The sequence below is a fragment of the Canis lupus genome, chromosome 1, assembly GCF_048164855.1.
Source record: "Canis lupus baileyi chromosome 1, mCanLup2.hap1, whole genome shotgun sequence".
In the NCBI taxonomy this organism is placed as follows: domain Eukaryota; kingdom Metazoa; phylum Chordata; class Mammalia; order Carnivora; family Canidae; genus Canis; species Canis lupus.
Genome location: NC_132838.1, coordinates 52839498 through 52855984, shown reverse-complemented (window position 1 = coordinate 52855984; position 16487 = coordinate 52839498). Strand labels below are relative to the sequence as shown.

Sequence of the window (16487 nt, the reverse complement as noted above, 5' to 3'; positions counted from 1 at the left end):
GTTCTAGGGCCGTGAAAGTACTCTGTATGCTCCCATAATGATGTACACATGCCATCATACATTCGCCCAATCTCCTAGAACATGCACCACCATGAGTGAACCCTAATGTTAAAAGTATGGATTAGAGGGGATTACGATGTGTCAGTTGGGCTTTACAGGGTGTAACAATGTGAGGGTCTGGTGCAAGGTGCTGACAGTGGTGGAAGCGGTGCAAGTGTGCAGATAGCACAACGTGGGAAATTTGTACACCGTCTGCTCAATTTTCCTGTGAGCATAGAACTGCTTGAAAGAATAAAGTGTGCTATAAACAAAACAAAAACATCTTCCCAGAATCACCAGTGTTTTAAATGAATAAAATAAAGCAGCCTCTATTTATTTGTAACATTCCTATGATAAAAGGAAGCATAGAAAAAGGACTCTGATTGATCGAGCAGCCTTAATTAAAACTATTAATTTATCTCTGTAGACACACATATTCCAAATTAACTTGGTATGTCATAACATAGATGTGGAATAGAAATCTTTATTTTGACAACGAATGCACAGTTTTTATATTCCTGTTGACAAAGCATGGAAGATCCTAAGGAGCAGGTTACATTTCCAGTTTGGTTTGCAATACACCAAGCTTTTTGACACTTGGATGCTTTTGGCAACAGAAGCCCACAGTGCAACTGCGGAAAGCAGGCTTATGCTGCTCCAAAACACAAATTAAAAAATCAACGCACAGCATACACACTGTATATACTTATCTCCATGGTTTTTAATTTGTGGCGATTCACCAATATTTTACCTTTAAATTTCTCATAGCTGTTTTGTTTGACTATCATAACTTAAGGGTGGCAGTAAAACATTTATAAATTTTGCTTCTAAAAATTTCTTGTACAATGAAAGATGTCTTCGATTGAAATTTCTTATAATGCTGTCTGCCCCGCCCACATATTTGGGACTTATCAGTAACTAGAATAACAGCAAAATCCCCCAAACAGGTCACCAGGGGAGCATTTTTGAAAGGACATGGAGGGTTTCTCTTGGTTTCTGACTCTATAGCATTAATCTACTTTATTACATGGCTTTAGCACTCTGGATAACAAAATCTATGCACAAGTTTGGTTTTAATGCATTTTGATATACAAAGAAATGGTTATTTTTGTTAATTTTAAGTCACTGATTTTATTGAATCATATACTGATTGTAGCATCTTAACCCCATGTGTCTGATCCAGTTAGGCACTGAGTGCGAGGCTGGTATTCATCAATATGAGTAAAACACGAGACAGACATGATTCCTCATGGGATACTTTCTATAGTGTCTTTAATCTAATATTTGGTTTTAAAACCCATTGTTACACGATTTGGTACCACAACAAACTTTTCTAATATCCAGCCCATAAACTGCCCCCTGGGATTTCGGAATTTTAATTTCATTGCCACAGCTCTACAAAGTTTCTACACAAGAAATTTTCATAGGGAAAATAGGCAGTAATGCAGACCGAAAAAGAGAGCCCCCTGGACACACTCATGGGAAGGCATTTCTTTCCACCTGCTCAGATGGCTCACTGGGTGACACTGTTACCCAACTCTCAGGGAGCAAATGGCTCCAGAGGATCAGACCTCACAGTGGAGTCATGTCATCGCCTTTGGGTCTGGTAGGATGACAAATGAAACAACACTTAAGGGTGCCTGGGTGGCTCAGTGGTTGAGCATCTGCCTTTGGCTCAGGTTATGTATCTGGGGTCCTGGGATCGAGTCCCCCATCGGGCTCCCCACAGGAAGCCTGCTTCTCCCTCTGCCTATGTCTCTGGCTCTCTCATGAATAAAATCTTAAAAAAAAAAAAAAAAAAAAAAAAAAAAAAAAAAAAAAAAAAAAAAAAAAAACCACTTAAGAAATGGGAGTTGGCGTGCTGACCAACTTCATTTCTTCAGTTTGCAAATACTTTAAATCTACGTATGTTTTTCCTTTGTTTGCTTGGTCCGATGCGTTCCTGAAAGTATACTCTCTTTGGAGTTAGGGGCTACAGAGGCAAGGACAGAGCGAGCTTCCCAGTATTTCCCGTAATAATAGTCTTGCTGGCTACAGTTCATTGTATATTTGCTCGGATGTGGAGTTCTACAGATAAAAATATTACACATGTTATTCCAATAATTAAAAGAAGCTATGCCCCCTGGAGATTACCTCTCACTAGTTTTAGCTCCATCTATGCCATGTGATTCAACTTTTCTTTATACTCTGAAGTGTCTAAATGGAGGCAAGGACAGAGATGGAGAATCCTTAGTAAACTGCAACAAGCAGTTTTGAAAATTTTGGGTTAACTCCTCTTTGAAAGAGTTAAGATATATATGAGGACTTTTTGGTAATTATTAGTTTAATGGCATACAGGCTGTTGGGGGGAGTCCACATCAGTGATTTTCCTTGAATGGTACAAAGTCTTTGTCAAACACTCGTATAGAATCTCAGTAAAATGCAGTGGCCTTTGGAGTACCTAAAACTACATTTTTTGTGTGTGTCCCCATGCCAGGCTGCTTCTGTCATGCTCTCCAAGAGCAATGGGAGGTACCCTAATTCGTTTTAGAACTGACACTGATAATTTGGTGATGACAGACTGTTTCCAGATGTTGTAGGGCTCTCCCGGTTTCATTTTTATCTTTGACTTAAAATCCCAACTTTATGGCTAACACCCCCATCCCAACTGACGCCTGCACAAGTTTAGGGTGGGGCACTTGTATGTTCCATTTGTGAGTCTGGTTTTCTACCGACATTCCAATTTGAGACCTGAGCTCTTAGGTAAGTGTCTTCATAGGCACGCCACCCACTGAACTCAAATTTTGTTTCCCTGCCATCTGGAAATCTTAAGTTTAAGCTTTCAACAATTTTTCAGTGCTTTTACCTGAGAAAACAATGGGCAAAAGCATCATTCATTAACATAAATCATTTAATTAGAATGTATTCAAGGCAACTTTCCACTTAGACTACCACTCGGTTTTAATTTATAAGACAAACTTTAAAACATTGTGATTAAGAGCAGCTTTCAAAATTCAGGTTTCAAGCATAACGTTATTTTATTCATTCAAGTGAATGATCATGAAATTTTTAGTATCAACTCCAACAGTTCTGCAAGAAAATCCTTGTGGATTCATCTGCAAATATTTTCCTTAGTATTTGATCTTAACCATTCTTTCCCATGACTTTCCTTAAGTATCCAGTTAAGTAACCAGAGTGTAAGTAATATCCAGTTACGTAACAGGAGCATATTAAAAAACAGAACAATAGTTACATTTTCATCCTAATTTTGAGAGGCTCTCTGAAACTGTTTATTGCACACACGTACAAATAAGCACATTTAAGATGGTGTGTACTAATTTTAATACACATTTTTCTGGAAAAGTGTGATCACAAACTAGCACTGGTGTTTTCTTCTACGTGTGGAATATTTTTTAACATAATTGTTAAATGTTCCATTAGTTTAACTGTCTTCTAACAAGACCACATAAAGAGGTAGCTGATAATTATAAAAAATTACATTAGGAAGGAAACCCAAATGTCACCTACCACCTTCACTCAATAGAAATTCCTAACTAAATATTAATACATGTATGAATGTATAGACTAACAATTTTTATTAATTTAGAAATATACTCATATGACTTTTCCAAGAAGAAAAACATTAAAACCTGCTTTACAAACTCTACCTTTTGAGAAGCTAGTTTGATGCAGAATTAATATTCTGGATCTGGAGAGGCAAGCTCAAATACCAACAGGAACTAGGGAGTTGAGGGGGAAAAATTAAAGCAAGACAGGATTAAGGAAATCAACAGTTAGTTGTGTTACCAAGGGTAGTTGGGAGTGTGTCTGAACTGGGGAGTGTTCAGTTTAAAGGGAGTATCAAAATTACTCATTTTCAGCTTGATGGCTACCACAGAGAATGCATTACTTCTAAAGTCTACAAATTGTACCTACTTCCGAATTAGAAATGGTAACTAGTTTGTACATATATCCAACTGAGGAGCTTTTCTAAAAGCCTATTTATTGATTTCCTGTTTGTAATCACTGAAGTCAAGGCAAATATTATGATCACCTTCCAGTTAAGTGATAGAGTTCCAGGTCAGATTATTTTCTTTTAAATCGTGTTAAAAGCATCATAAACTAAAAACGAAAACGTGTGTCCTTTATTCTGATGTGTATTGGTGGGAGCACAAGCAGCATTTTCAGCTGCATGTTGGCTTGAGAGTATGAAGCACATGCACTTTTTCCAGTTGGTTTATTGCACTTCATGTACAGTCATACGTGGTTCTCCATTCACATGTGATCTGAGACCTATTCAAACTTTTCTCTCTAAATACAATTTCCACAAGTTCTAAATGTCTTATACACACCACTACAGTATAAACCATAAAAGATATATTTGGTAATCAAAACTTCTCAATAGCATTTTAAATATATAGGTTTCTTTTTTTTTTTTTCTTACCCTGGGAGCAGAGCTTTTTCCACAAGGCGATGTCTTTTACCAAGGACAGAAAAATCATAATCAATGCGCAATCAACATTGTGTTGCTTTTTGCTGCACCTACCATTCACTTCTACTATGAATTAATTCTTCCTCCTCCTCTCCCGCCCCTGGCAATTAGTGCAGCAGAAACACAGAAAGGAGAGTACTATGCTTAGGTGGACCAGTTTGATTCAGCATTGAGTACCAGGTATGCATATAATTTTAAAGTCTCTTTATAACAAAGGTATTTCAAATTAACTTATGAAGGAAACCACAAAATTACATATGTACCATATGAATATTTCTAAAAATATTGCCTGTAAAATTTAACAACTTTCAGTTTTAAATAAAGGCATTAGGGAAATTTGTAACATTAAAAACTGCCTTCGGTACTTCTTAGAAAGTTTGTGAGTCGAAAAGTTTTCCGAGTTATTTTTGCTATTAAATAACATCATAATACAGCATTACACTTCGTTCTACTGAAATCACTTGCTAGAAATCCTGTAATAGCTAGTTGTTATCAAGAAATAAAGACCTTTTATCTCAAACAAGCAAACAAAAAAAAAATACTGGAAAAACCCTGAACTGTCATATAGGATATGAAAGTGTTAGACGTCACTGGTAAAGAAGATTCTTGATTTGGTAATGACCAATTTCATTTAAACCTATTGTCTGCTCTAAGTGCACTAGAAAATTTAGATCCTTTGTATCTAGCATTTTTTTTTTTTTTAAGAAAACCGTAACCACCTACTTTGTGTATAAACGTGCACATCTTGCTTTTGTGAACAGGGTGCTTCACCTGCTCCTCTGAGTGGACTCTCCTCTGTGTGGAGCTACTGCACTAGGGCGTGTGTATCTACTTTCATGCTACATTCTTCCTGACATTTTCCCTAAGAAAAACATGCTTAACTATTAAGTACGTTAATTTTACCAACTTCTCGACTGAAAGCTTAACTTTCAATTGTCTTGTCAAACGACAGTATAAAACAATAAACGGACTAGCATTTTATCATTATAAGATTTTGGTAGTTTCATTTTTAATACCATTACAGCTTGCATAAAAATGGGATTTGTACTACTCTTTTCACCTTTTTAAAAGTCTTTTACAACTTTTCCAACATAAAAGGTGACAATATGACATACTTATACATGAAGTACCATTAGCTGAAAATGAGATGAGACTGCATTCATAAGGCTTCAGAGAATGTGTAGTGAGTTGCATAAAAATTCATCAATTTAAGTGCCACGGTACCATGATGACTTATAGATTAGCAGCCTGACAGACATCCTCAAATTCTTACAAAATAATATATGAACTGTATAGCAATGAGAACATTTGAGATAGTAGCATATTAAAGCTCTACCTAACAGTAATACACAACCCCCCCATCCGAGAAACAACTATATGTTTGATCCAAACGACTAATCTCTATAATGATTAAATCACCCGTTATCACTATTTTATGTAATTCATTTATGTAGATATACTATGGAAATATATAAATATGGGAGTATTTTGACACTCTGGTTAATAACATTATCAGTATAGTTATGTCTTTTATAACATGTAACTCGTTTCAGCCCCAAGTTTTAGAACTTTAAAATAAATAAAAAGTGTAATTTACAAAAATAAGCCATTATTTACAAACATAAAAATTCATCCTGAGAACTTATTAACCAGGAGAACTGTTTCACAGAAAAGGAAATTACCAATATCTGTGAAATAAAAAATGTACCTCAAGAATTAAATAATTCATATGTGGAGGTCAATTTACCTAAGTTGCAGCCAAGAAAAGACTAAGGTATTTAATAAATCTAAAATCGACTTGTATGCAAGAAATGCTATGACTTCTCAAATGCCATTGTCATTTTCCTTTAAACTTCTGTATTAATGGAGTATTCTGGCTGTATTTTGGAAGAGGGTGAGAGAGAAAGAACACCTCAAGAAAACTCAAGGATATGGTCTCATCTCTCACCAGGGGTTATGAGAGCAGAGAAGTGGGGTGCATGGTCATTATAAATGGCTTACTTTGGACTGTCATGAGAAACAGAGCCACTCTACCTTTGGCTTTACCTGGCTGAGCTCCCCCACTCCACCCTACCCGCCCCCAACAGGAACAGTGACTAAAACAGTTCAACATTATATAAAGGAAAAATGTCCAATTAAAACACAAATGTGAATAAAGGCAAACCCTCATCAGATTCTTTGCTTTATAATGTGACCATAAAATACTTAATAGAAATGAAAAGAAATGGTTCAACAAAGAATCAAACTGGTTTTGGGGGGTATATCATCACAACAAATCTCTTTACTCTTTATGCTGTGAGCAGACAGTGATTATTTTGGAGAAGGAAAAATAAGAAAAGTGTGAAATTAGTAACGCAAGAGGCTGAAAGGCAAGTGGCAAGACTAGAAAAGATTGCCTCAAACCAATGCTACTTTGTTCCCATCTCTACTGGCACCTACCCCGCCCCACCCAAGGTAAAAGGCCAGAATAACCAAAGCCATTTTAACAGTAGTGTGCGCAATTGTCAGCTGACAAACAACATAAAAACAAGTCACGCTATGTTATCTGTGGTCACGTTCTTCAGGGTTAGTCCAGTAACTCAAGACTTTACATTCTTTTCTCTTTATTTGTTTATTTTAATTAAACACGTAAAGGTTAATAAACAGACATAGTCCAGAGTTAGTAGGTTGGTATTATAACATTTATTAAAATAATGCTATGGGTTAATAGAAACAGCAAAGAACCAAAGAATTAAAATGCAAGCTATGTAAAATCCCAACTAAAACCCAAAAGTGTCTAATGTATTCATTCATTAGCTAACTAAAAGCCCAAGAAAGACAAGACACCCAATATAATAAAGTACTGCAAAACAATTGGCAATTTTCAGTTATCAAAATTGTGGATTCTGCATTTTGTATCCTTTTCTCAATCAAGAAAAAAATTCTTTTTGAATGTTATATAACATACATATAAAACAAGATAGAAAAATACATTATAAACTTGTAACAATGGCTGTAAATACATTATCTTACATGTTTCTCATAGGCAATAGGTTGGTTATGATACATACATAGCATGAAACTACTAAGATAATAAAGAATTGACAAAAATACATGTCAGCTGTACGGTAACATACAAGCGACACTCCCATCTACCCACACTAAAAAATTACATAATACTGTCAGAAAAGAAGTCTTAAAAACTACATATTTTAATAAGAAATAAATTCAATAAAGAATGATAATACTGAGAACCAAGGCATTCAGAGATTTCAAAAGTCATGCTTTTTTTCAGTTGATCCAAAATTTTATCAACTAAGTTTTCAAAAGTTTGTTCAGAGCCAACATTACTCATAAATGTCACACGTTTATTTCATACATTTACTTTCTTCCCCATAAAAGACCTTTGATAAACATCTAAAATGTCCAGGTATAACATAGTTGAGATGAAACTGGATCAAATACTGGTACTGTTGTTAAACTATTATCACCTCAAGTGTTCGAGTGTCGCAAATTTATTCAACCAACCAAACAAAATAAAAATCAAAATGGCACAGCATATATTGTAAATAAATCAAAACAACTGTATGTGTAACAGAAAGACAAAGCAGTGGCACATTAAACCAACGCTAGCTGAATACAAAACAATGAATGTCTATTGCATAGTAAATAAACTGAAAACGGTTTCCAAGTGAGACAAGATGATGGAGGAGGTCACCACGAAGGTGCTTACTGAGCTTACTGCTGACCTTTGACTGTGAAGCTGTGAAGGTATGCAAGAGGGAATGAGTTGATAAGCTGGGGATCCACTGCCACTTGATATTTGCCACATCCGGTACTGAGCAGTTAAGGATTATTTACTTAAGTGTTTAGATATAGTTGGCTCTGTGCACAAATCACTTCAACTGCCAAACTAAATGAATTTCATGAGAAATTGGAAACTTAAACTCATATGTAGTTGAGCATTTATATGCACAATTATTGCCAGTTCTCATTTTCTTAAAGTTAAAAAAAAAAGTGTGGGGTTTGGGGTTGGGGAGGGGGAGACTTAGGTTACTAAAACCACCAAAGAAATGGACTACCCAAGTGATTTGGTATGGCAGAAAGCAGTCTGATTAAATCTGGGCCATTAAAAAATACTGTTATCCAGAATGAAAATCACAAAGATTCATTTTTGTGAAAAAGCTTGCTAAGAATACTATTATTTCCAATTTAATAAGAAAAAATGCAACACACTCCTCTTTCTCTGAATAAAATAAAGTTCTACTTTTGTCTGTAAACTGATGTTCAGATCACACATAATTTTTTATCTCAGAACCTTGTGGGCTAACATTAAATATCACAATAACCAAAAGCACTCGATTATGATTTTAAAAGAATGATGTTTTAAAACTTGTCAGACATTAGAAAAGTTATCAAATTTTTTTCACAGTATCAGATTTGGCAAATTTGTATCAAGGTAACGTGGCAAAAATCATATAATTCAAACCATCAACTCATTTGTCTCCCCTCAAATCTTTCACATACTGGGCGGGCGACTGAGTAACATGCATTAACTTGTATTCTGAGGGAGGAGCTGATCTTACAAGACACTTGACTAAATGACCATGAAGGAAAATAAGGCACTTTCTTTTCTTTAGACTTATTCCAATACTTAAAAAATAAAAAAGAAAGACAAAAAGGCTCTTTTGGTCTTTTGTTTCTTGACAACCACCAGAAAAAATCATTTAATGAAATAAAGGGTTTCTTTGTTCTTTTTCTTTTTTTTTTTATAACACTTGAAAGTATAAAATGCTACATTTCCAAAAATATATATATTTTTTCTGCACCAGCACCCTTGTATAGTAAAAGTATCTACTTTTTGTTCATTTGTTTCAATGCACTAACACTTTATCTACAATTTCATTACATGTATACAGCAAATAGGCAAGCATGGCTTTTACATCCTTAATGATTTTTTTTTCTATACAGGGAGGTTTAAAAAAAATATTTGAACAGTTTGCCCAGTAATGTGACACATAATGCATGTACCTTGTTCTCATATATTTTTTAAAGGAGGTTGTAAAATAAAGGTTCAGTAATTTTAACTCAGATATTTATCTTTTTAAAAATAGTGTTGCAGTTTTGTTCTTTGCATTACTTCTCAAAATTCCTTGTTTTATCTCTCATGGCACACTTCTAATACTTCAAATTTTGGCAGGCAATATAAAAAAGGCTGCAACTTCTGCCCTTTGAGGGCACTGTAGTGACTAAAGAGCGTATCAAATTTTGAATACTTTTTGAAATCACTTCACCAATGACATCCCTGACCAAAGGTTCATGCATGATGCATCATCACACAGTACATTCAGAGAGCTGTGACTCGCTATGAGAAGAAGGTTCCTAGAAGTCTCTCACAGTAACTGCCTCTGTCACTGAGTAGTTAAGGGCCATCTGTCTCCCCTTCTGAAGTGAGGCCTTCTTACCGTTCGCTTAGGGTAGGACATGAAAAGATGATCAGTGCTGTGGGATGAATTGGGCCTTATTGCTTTACTACTATTCAGTGCAGGTTCTAGAATCACTTTCACCCAAACAGAAAGAAAAACCAAAAGCTGAGTTGGAGGACAACAATTTCTTTGTCTTTTGTTTGGTTAGATGGTAAGACGAACGGACAAGTGCCTCAGCTCGCTGCACTGACGACAGGCAAGCAAAGGCGATTACCAGTTAACTGATCAGCAGGCAGGCATGGTCAGGTCATCATTGGGTGAAGAGTTCAGAGGTCAGAAGGTCATAGGTTAGTTGCCGGTGGCGGCTGGGTGGTTAGAAACAAAAAACAAAACAAAAAAAAAAAAAAAAAAAAAAAAAAAAGAAAAGAAAAGATAGAGAAGAGATTAGTTTCAGCTAGTGACGGCTTAATGACAACATGAAAAACTAATCACAACTAATAAAAAAAAAAGCATGTTTAATTCTGACAAACTGATTGACACCATCTACAGAATACAATAAAAATCATGACAGTTTCATATCATGATTTGAACAAATGAAGAAGAGCCCACTCCCACAAAAAAAAACAAAAAACAAAAAACAAAAAAAAACTGGTTAACAAGAAAAAATAGAAATAAAATACAACTAACAACTAATAGTTAGTAGCAGTCAATGAAGGAAATTGGAGAACAACAACAATGAATAGGTTTGATATACAGAATTCTGGAACAGTCAGTGCAGTTATCAGTGTCTGACTGCTATTAAGCATTAGTATTCTCTCAGATGCAAGCATTAAAGCAACTATTAATGATGGATGTGATTATTAATAACTGATGATTAACAGAAATGAATCTAAAGAAATTTAAATTTCTGTGAACAATTTGGTTCAACATAAACTCTGGGCCAAACAAGGTTTCTTTTGTTCAATAAATGTTTATTGCTTTTTCAATTATTCTATTTACAAACAACATGGAATTTCTTGGCTTTATGATACAAAGCAATACTAAACTGTAGTCTAGCAGTGTAGGCAACATCATGGGAACCAGAAAAAGGCCAGGCCTTCTGCGCTAGCCAACACTTTCCAGTTGAAAATACTATTTTACACATATAGAACACTTATAAAATGCACTTGCATGTAAACACTGTAAAATCCTGCCATTTAAAATTCTATACTCAAAAAGCTCTAAGTACATCAAAAAATAGAAGAAATTTCTAATTGATACCAATAAGGCATTTTAAAACTACAAACAGCTTTCTTTATTCAATTTCAAAGCTAATACTCTGCAAATACAATAAAATCTGACATTTCATATACATTCCTGCTTTATATTTTATATTTTAAAAGAAGCCACCTGTAAATACTATTTTCTTTTGCAAAACAACAAACAGAACAAAAAAAAATTAAAAAATTACAGTAAAACATAAAGTAGTTCTCAAGTGGAAAGTTATCGTCCCCAGTGTCCTTGAGTTGTTCCTTCCTTATAATCAACCTCTGTCACATTCTGCTTCACCAAACTTGGTCCACTTAACAGTAGTATGATTTTTAAGACTCATTCAACAGCTTAATTATTTCTGCTATATTCTGAGGTTTGATAGAATTTTCTGTACTGTTGGCATTGTGACTAAGGCAGAGGAGATGTGAATGAAAACTATTCAGTGCAAAGGTAGATTCCATGCCACTTCATAAATCATAACCCAGTAGGTATAATGTTCACAGAGTTATTTTAAATGAACTATATAATGGACTGGTTTACTTTCATATAACAAAAATGCTTTCTAGAGTCTATCATTTAGGATAGTTTATAAATACTACAAAAATACTGTATCTTCAATGTGACCAAATCCTCCCTGAATTTTTAAAAAATAAGTGGAATTTTATTTAAAATAAAAACTGCTATTCCAAAATTAAAGAAGAAAATAAATATTTAACACGATGTAGTCATACCACTTCACAGGAAGTACTCCCGAAATACAGAATCTTAAAGCATTTTTGATATTACTTAAATTTTTGATTAAAATTGTATTAAGTTTCTTATACAAATTAGGTAAATGATGGTTTTTATAAAATCAGTACTCAGAAAAATTCTGATTATGCTTTTTTTGTGTGTGGAATATATAAACAATGCAAACTACCACTTATATATATATACCAGTACACCTAGAACACATCCTCTGCCAAGTCCTGGCCTCCTACAGTACACACAGGTGTGTCAACCGTGCAAAATCACTTAATAGTTCATCACAACTAAAAAGTCAGTTGGTCTTTTACAGGCTTCAAATTCAGTTTTGAAATAGATGTAGAAGTGGGTTTATTTTTAGTAAAGAACTAGATATATTTGTCAACCATGCAGTACTCTAAATACTTATAAAAGATTACATGGTTATATGTCCAAGGGCTGAGTTTCCTTGCATTAAATGGATGCTTATATTATTCTTCCCTTCAAAAATAAAAAAAAAAAAACCTCAAAACTAGAGAAAACAGTAGTATCATAAAATAATTTAAATGAAGGACTTCAGACATCTCCCTTAGACCCAATGAGTGCATACAGTGATAGTAACAGCAGTATACAAGTATTCTGTTCTTTAAAGAAAATAAAAAAGGTAGCATTTCGGTTTGCTGACATTGCATTTTGAATAAAAGTGACAAGACTACTCAAAAACACATATAACTACAAAAGAGCCATGCATGGAATGTGTTGTTATTTCCAAACACCATAAAATCTCTCTAATATTTTCAACTATCTCAAGGCACTGCAGCATTGAGTAGCCAATTATTATTGCTTTAAAACAAAATTATGAAAAATCTCCTAAAAGGGGCAGGAAGGGAAAGGTTAATAGAAGAAAATCTACTTTAAAATACTCTTTCAAACTATTTCAGACATTAACAATGTAAAAAAAAAAAAAAAGCTTCAAATTATTCATGGAATTATCTGATTTCCTTAAATCTAAAGTGACTTAAAAAAATCACCTCCTTCACTAGGAGACATGTTCTGCAAGAAGGTGATGCATACACTTGTATAGGACACACCTACAAGGTGCATTATTGTCACAGATCATCACTGAGCTTGGGGCCTATTATTTTGTGCACTGAATAATCACAAGTAACATATGCATTAGTTACATGTCTTCGATTCAAGGCTCTTTAATTATGTATGATGCTAAATAAATATCATCACCGTCTTTGGAAAGTATTTTATTCTGATGTGGACAACAGCTGTGTCCAGTATTTATTTACCATCAGTGTTCAGGAGAACCATGAGAAGCAGGTAGGTCGTTCATAAGTTCATAGAAGATGGAGGACAGGAGTGTAAATTCCATCACTTTTCCCACTAATTATTAGAGACTTCAATCAATTTAATTATTAAGTAATAAATGTGCCGTAATAAAAGCTTGATAAAAATCTTTTTCTACCTTGCTTTGGATTCTTACCCTGTGATGACAAACTTAGAAAGCAATTCAATGTCAATAAACCGAAAATATCACTCCTCAAAAACATAAATAATTTATAAAAGGGTCCAAGGGCATATATAGGACACAAATCACAAATGTTGAAAAGGAGAAAAATGAAGACTTATTTTCCAGTCACAGGTTAGTCAAAGAGGAAATATTCAAAGCTGGATTCATGTCTCCACAGAACATTAAGAGATAGTTTACCTTCAGATAATGTATTTTAGCAGCAAATGACAAAAATCAAAGGATCCATTTTGGCAAGAGAATGTAAGAATAAAAGGGAATTGATTTTCTCATTTATATTTTAAAAAAATCCAACTGCATCAAGTTATCTTCACAGTCCTTACTTTGTTGATTTCAGCTAAGTACTTGACATGTATAACCTCATGTTTACACAGTGGCTCAAATATCTTATTAAAAAGGAAAATGGAAACTAAATCTTCAGTTTTCTCCACAAGGACACAGGAGGCATATATTCCTTTACTTCTCTCATTAAAGCACCATCCGCTTAGTTCATTTTGCAAAACCAACCCAATTTTTCAGAACAATTAAAAGGTAAATTTTAGCAAAAATTATGACTGAAAAATAATTAAGGCAATATCACAATTTACTAGCTCCCCAAATGGACTAATTTATGTTTTAGTAGGAATAAATCACAGTACATACTAATATAGGATTTAATAAGTTAAAATATGAAGGGAGCAAAACAAAAACAAAAACAAAAACAGGCAGGAGGAGGGGGAGAAAAGAAAAGAAAAGGAAAAAGATAGATAAGGAAAGAAAAGAAAAATCCCAACCCTTAAATCTGTCAATTATGACAAATTTAGAAAAAGAAAAGAAATGGTGTGCAGGTAAGCAGTTATATTTTTCCATCAGGTGTGGTGTTGCAAATTTTATGGACACCAAACGCATTTCTTATAAACAAGAACTGCAGAACTAAACTAACCTCGGTCTGCGGTCACAATCCTTTGGTAAGGATGGACACGCATATCGTGCCTTCGAACTTTAGTAGCCACCGCACCTAGTTAAATTGCAATTACCAAGACAAAGTTAGAAACATTCACAAGGGAAAAGAAAACAAACATTAACAGCAGGTTTATCAAAATGGATTTCAAATGTTCATTTACTACAAAAGTTTCATTTTAAGAAACACGTTAAGGCACAGTAGTTTTAAAATTAACCATAGTATGTTGTGTATATATGCGTCTATTAATATTGCATTCATTTCAAACATCTTGGCCTTAACCTATTTTATCCATTCATTCACAATCCCAAGTTACAGTATTTCATGAATTCTATTAGATCCAAACATATTTAAGCTTTACTAGTCACATATTCACTGAAGTGCCTTTCTTGCAGCAGGACCACTTAAATAATGCCATGTTTAATACTGACAATTATTTGCTAACCTTAAGACCACTTCCAGAGTTTATCACTTAAAAAGGTTTAAAAGCAATTCTTAAAGCCTACAGATTGTGGTTTTAAACTTTGAGTCAATAAGTATGAACTGCAATGAATTAGGTGATTAGTAAAGCAAACAGTATAGTACACTTAGCAGTCAGTATACTACTATACACTCCTTTATAAATTACCGTTACTTTGTAAGATTACAGACTAAACCAAATTAATAACATACTTTTACTTTCTATCAGTGTGCAAAAAGTGCAAGTAAGTCACTGACTGCTAGGCTAAGCTTTCCCCCCCACCCCACCCCCGGAGGCTGCTGAGACTAAGCATTTGTTAAATTCAGATCTGATGAGGGTTCAGTTAAGACCGTTCTTGAATTCTTAGCCTTTCGTTGGGAAAGCCATACCTAAAGATAAAAGGAAGGGAATTAAAAATTAGTCATCAATGAAGATTTGATGCTAATACCAATCTCCTCACTACCACCAACACACATGTCTGCATCTGTTTTGAAGGGCACTGCTTATTTTAAAATAATATGATGTGAGACTTGATATATATCATGCATGTTATCTGTGTGCAAATTTATTATAACTTAGGAATTTGAAATAATTTTTTTCAGTTCTCTAAGTGCTCAATGTCACGTTTTACTGCTTAGGTGGCAAAGCGAGAAACAGGATTGATAATGGATTTTGATCATTTAGTACTATTATTCATTTTATGAATGCCAATTAGGTATCTGTATATATTTTGCTTTTAATTTGTCAGTCTAATAATTATTACAAATAAAAATTTCCCAACACAACAAAAAACACATTGCTTAAAATGAGAAACTGCAGTGCCTCTTGCTGTTTCTAAGCAGTAAACTGGTCCATCACCCCTTTTTTCATTTTAGATAAACTAATCTTATACAAGTAGAATTCCACGAGGCAAAATCAGCGAGATCTTGCATTGAGAGTGCTGGAACAGCAGCTGGTGGCTAAGAGTGCCAGCCCTGCAGGAAGCAACCAACTCCTCGAACAGACGCTGTGCGTGCAGCAGAGAGGAGCTCTGGGGAAAGGAGCAGGCATGGGGCCACAAGACAGAGCGTTAACAGAAAGGAAGACGTAAACAGGTTACAGGTTACAGGTTATTTTAAAAATGCTTCAAGAAATGTGCAACAGAAACAAGCTTCTCATAAACAATTCTATAAATTCTGACTTATGATACTTTATACAATGATTTAGAGATAAAACGGAAAACATGTACAATAAAATGTATTTGCTCATGAAACAAAAGGCACCTGAGTGCATGCACACACACAGATAACATACAGAGCATTGTGGCTTTCTTTAATTGAACAATGAATTTTCAAGTTTAAATCTTAGTGTCCGGGTTCATTAAAGACTTTCAAATTTTTATAGATCAGTATTAATGCTGGAAAAAAAAAACCTTAAAAGATCAAAGTCCTAAGAGTCAACAGCATGCATGCAGCACCAAGGTCATATACAATTCAAGGAAAAAAAGTATTCATATTCTGTCTGGTAAAACAAAGGGGCAGCACGGAAACAGTTTGTCCCACATTGACTGGTCGTGTTATAACAGCTGCTGTATTCTAGTCCTTCATCCAGCAAGTCAATGGGCTGAAATATCAGGCATGACTGGCATTTCAATCCACTCTATAAAAAAAAGGCATCAGTAA

At 34.4% G+C, this 16487-nt stretch overlaps 1 protein-coding gene across 15 annotated transcripts in view; it reads right to left on the bottom strand.

Moving 5' to 3' along the window:
• Positions 1-503: 503 nt before the first annotated feature.
• QKI (QKI, KH domain containing RNA binding) overlaps positions 504-16487 on the bottom strand; it is a 166979-nt gene continuing 150995 nt past the window's right edge. For 9 of the 15 annotated variants that reach the window (XM_072830302.1, XM_072830278.1, XM_072830215.1 and 6 more), the window contains 2 exons: positions 14349-14423; positions 504-10280 (listed from right to left, as the gene is read on the bottom strand). In XM_072830302.1, the coding sequence (XP_072686403.1) occupies positions 10264-10280; positions 14349-14423 (92 nt within the window). In that variant the 3' untranslated portion in view covers positions 504-10263. Of the gene's footprint in view, positions 10281-10865; positions 16465-16487 lie in introns of those variants that run through there. The other 6 variants (XR_012032820.1, XR_012032830.1, XM_072830243.1 and 3 more) reach the window with 3 other exon arrangements.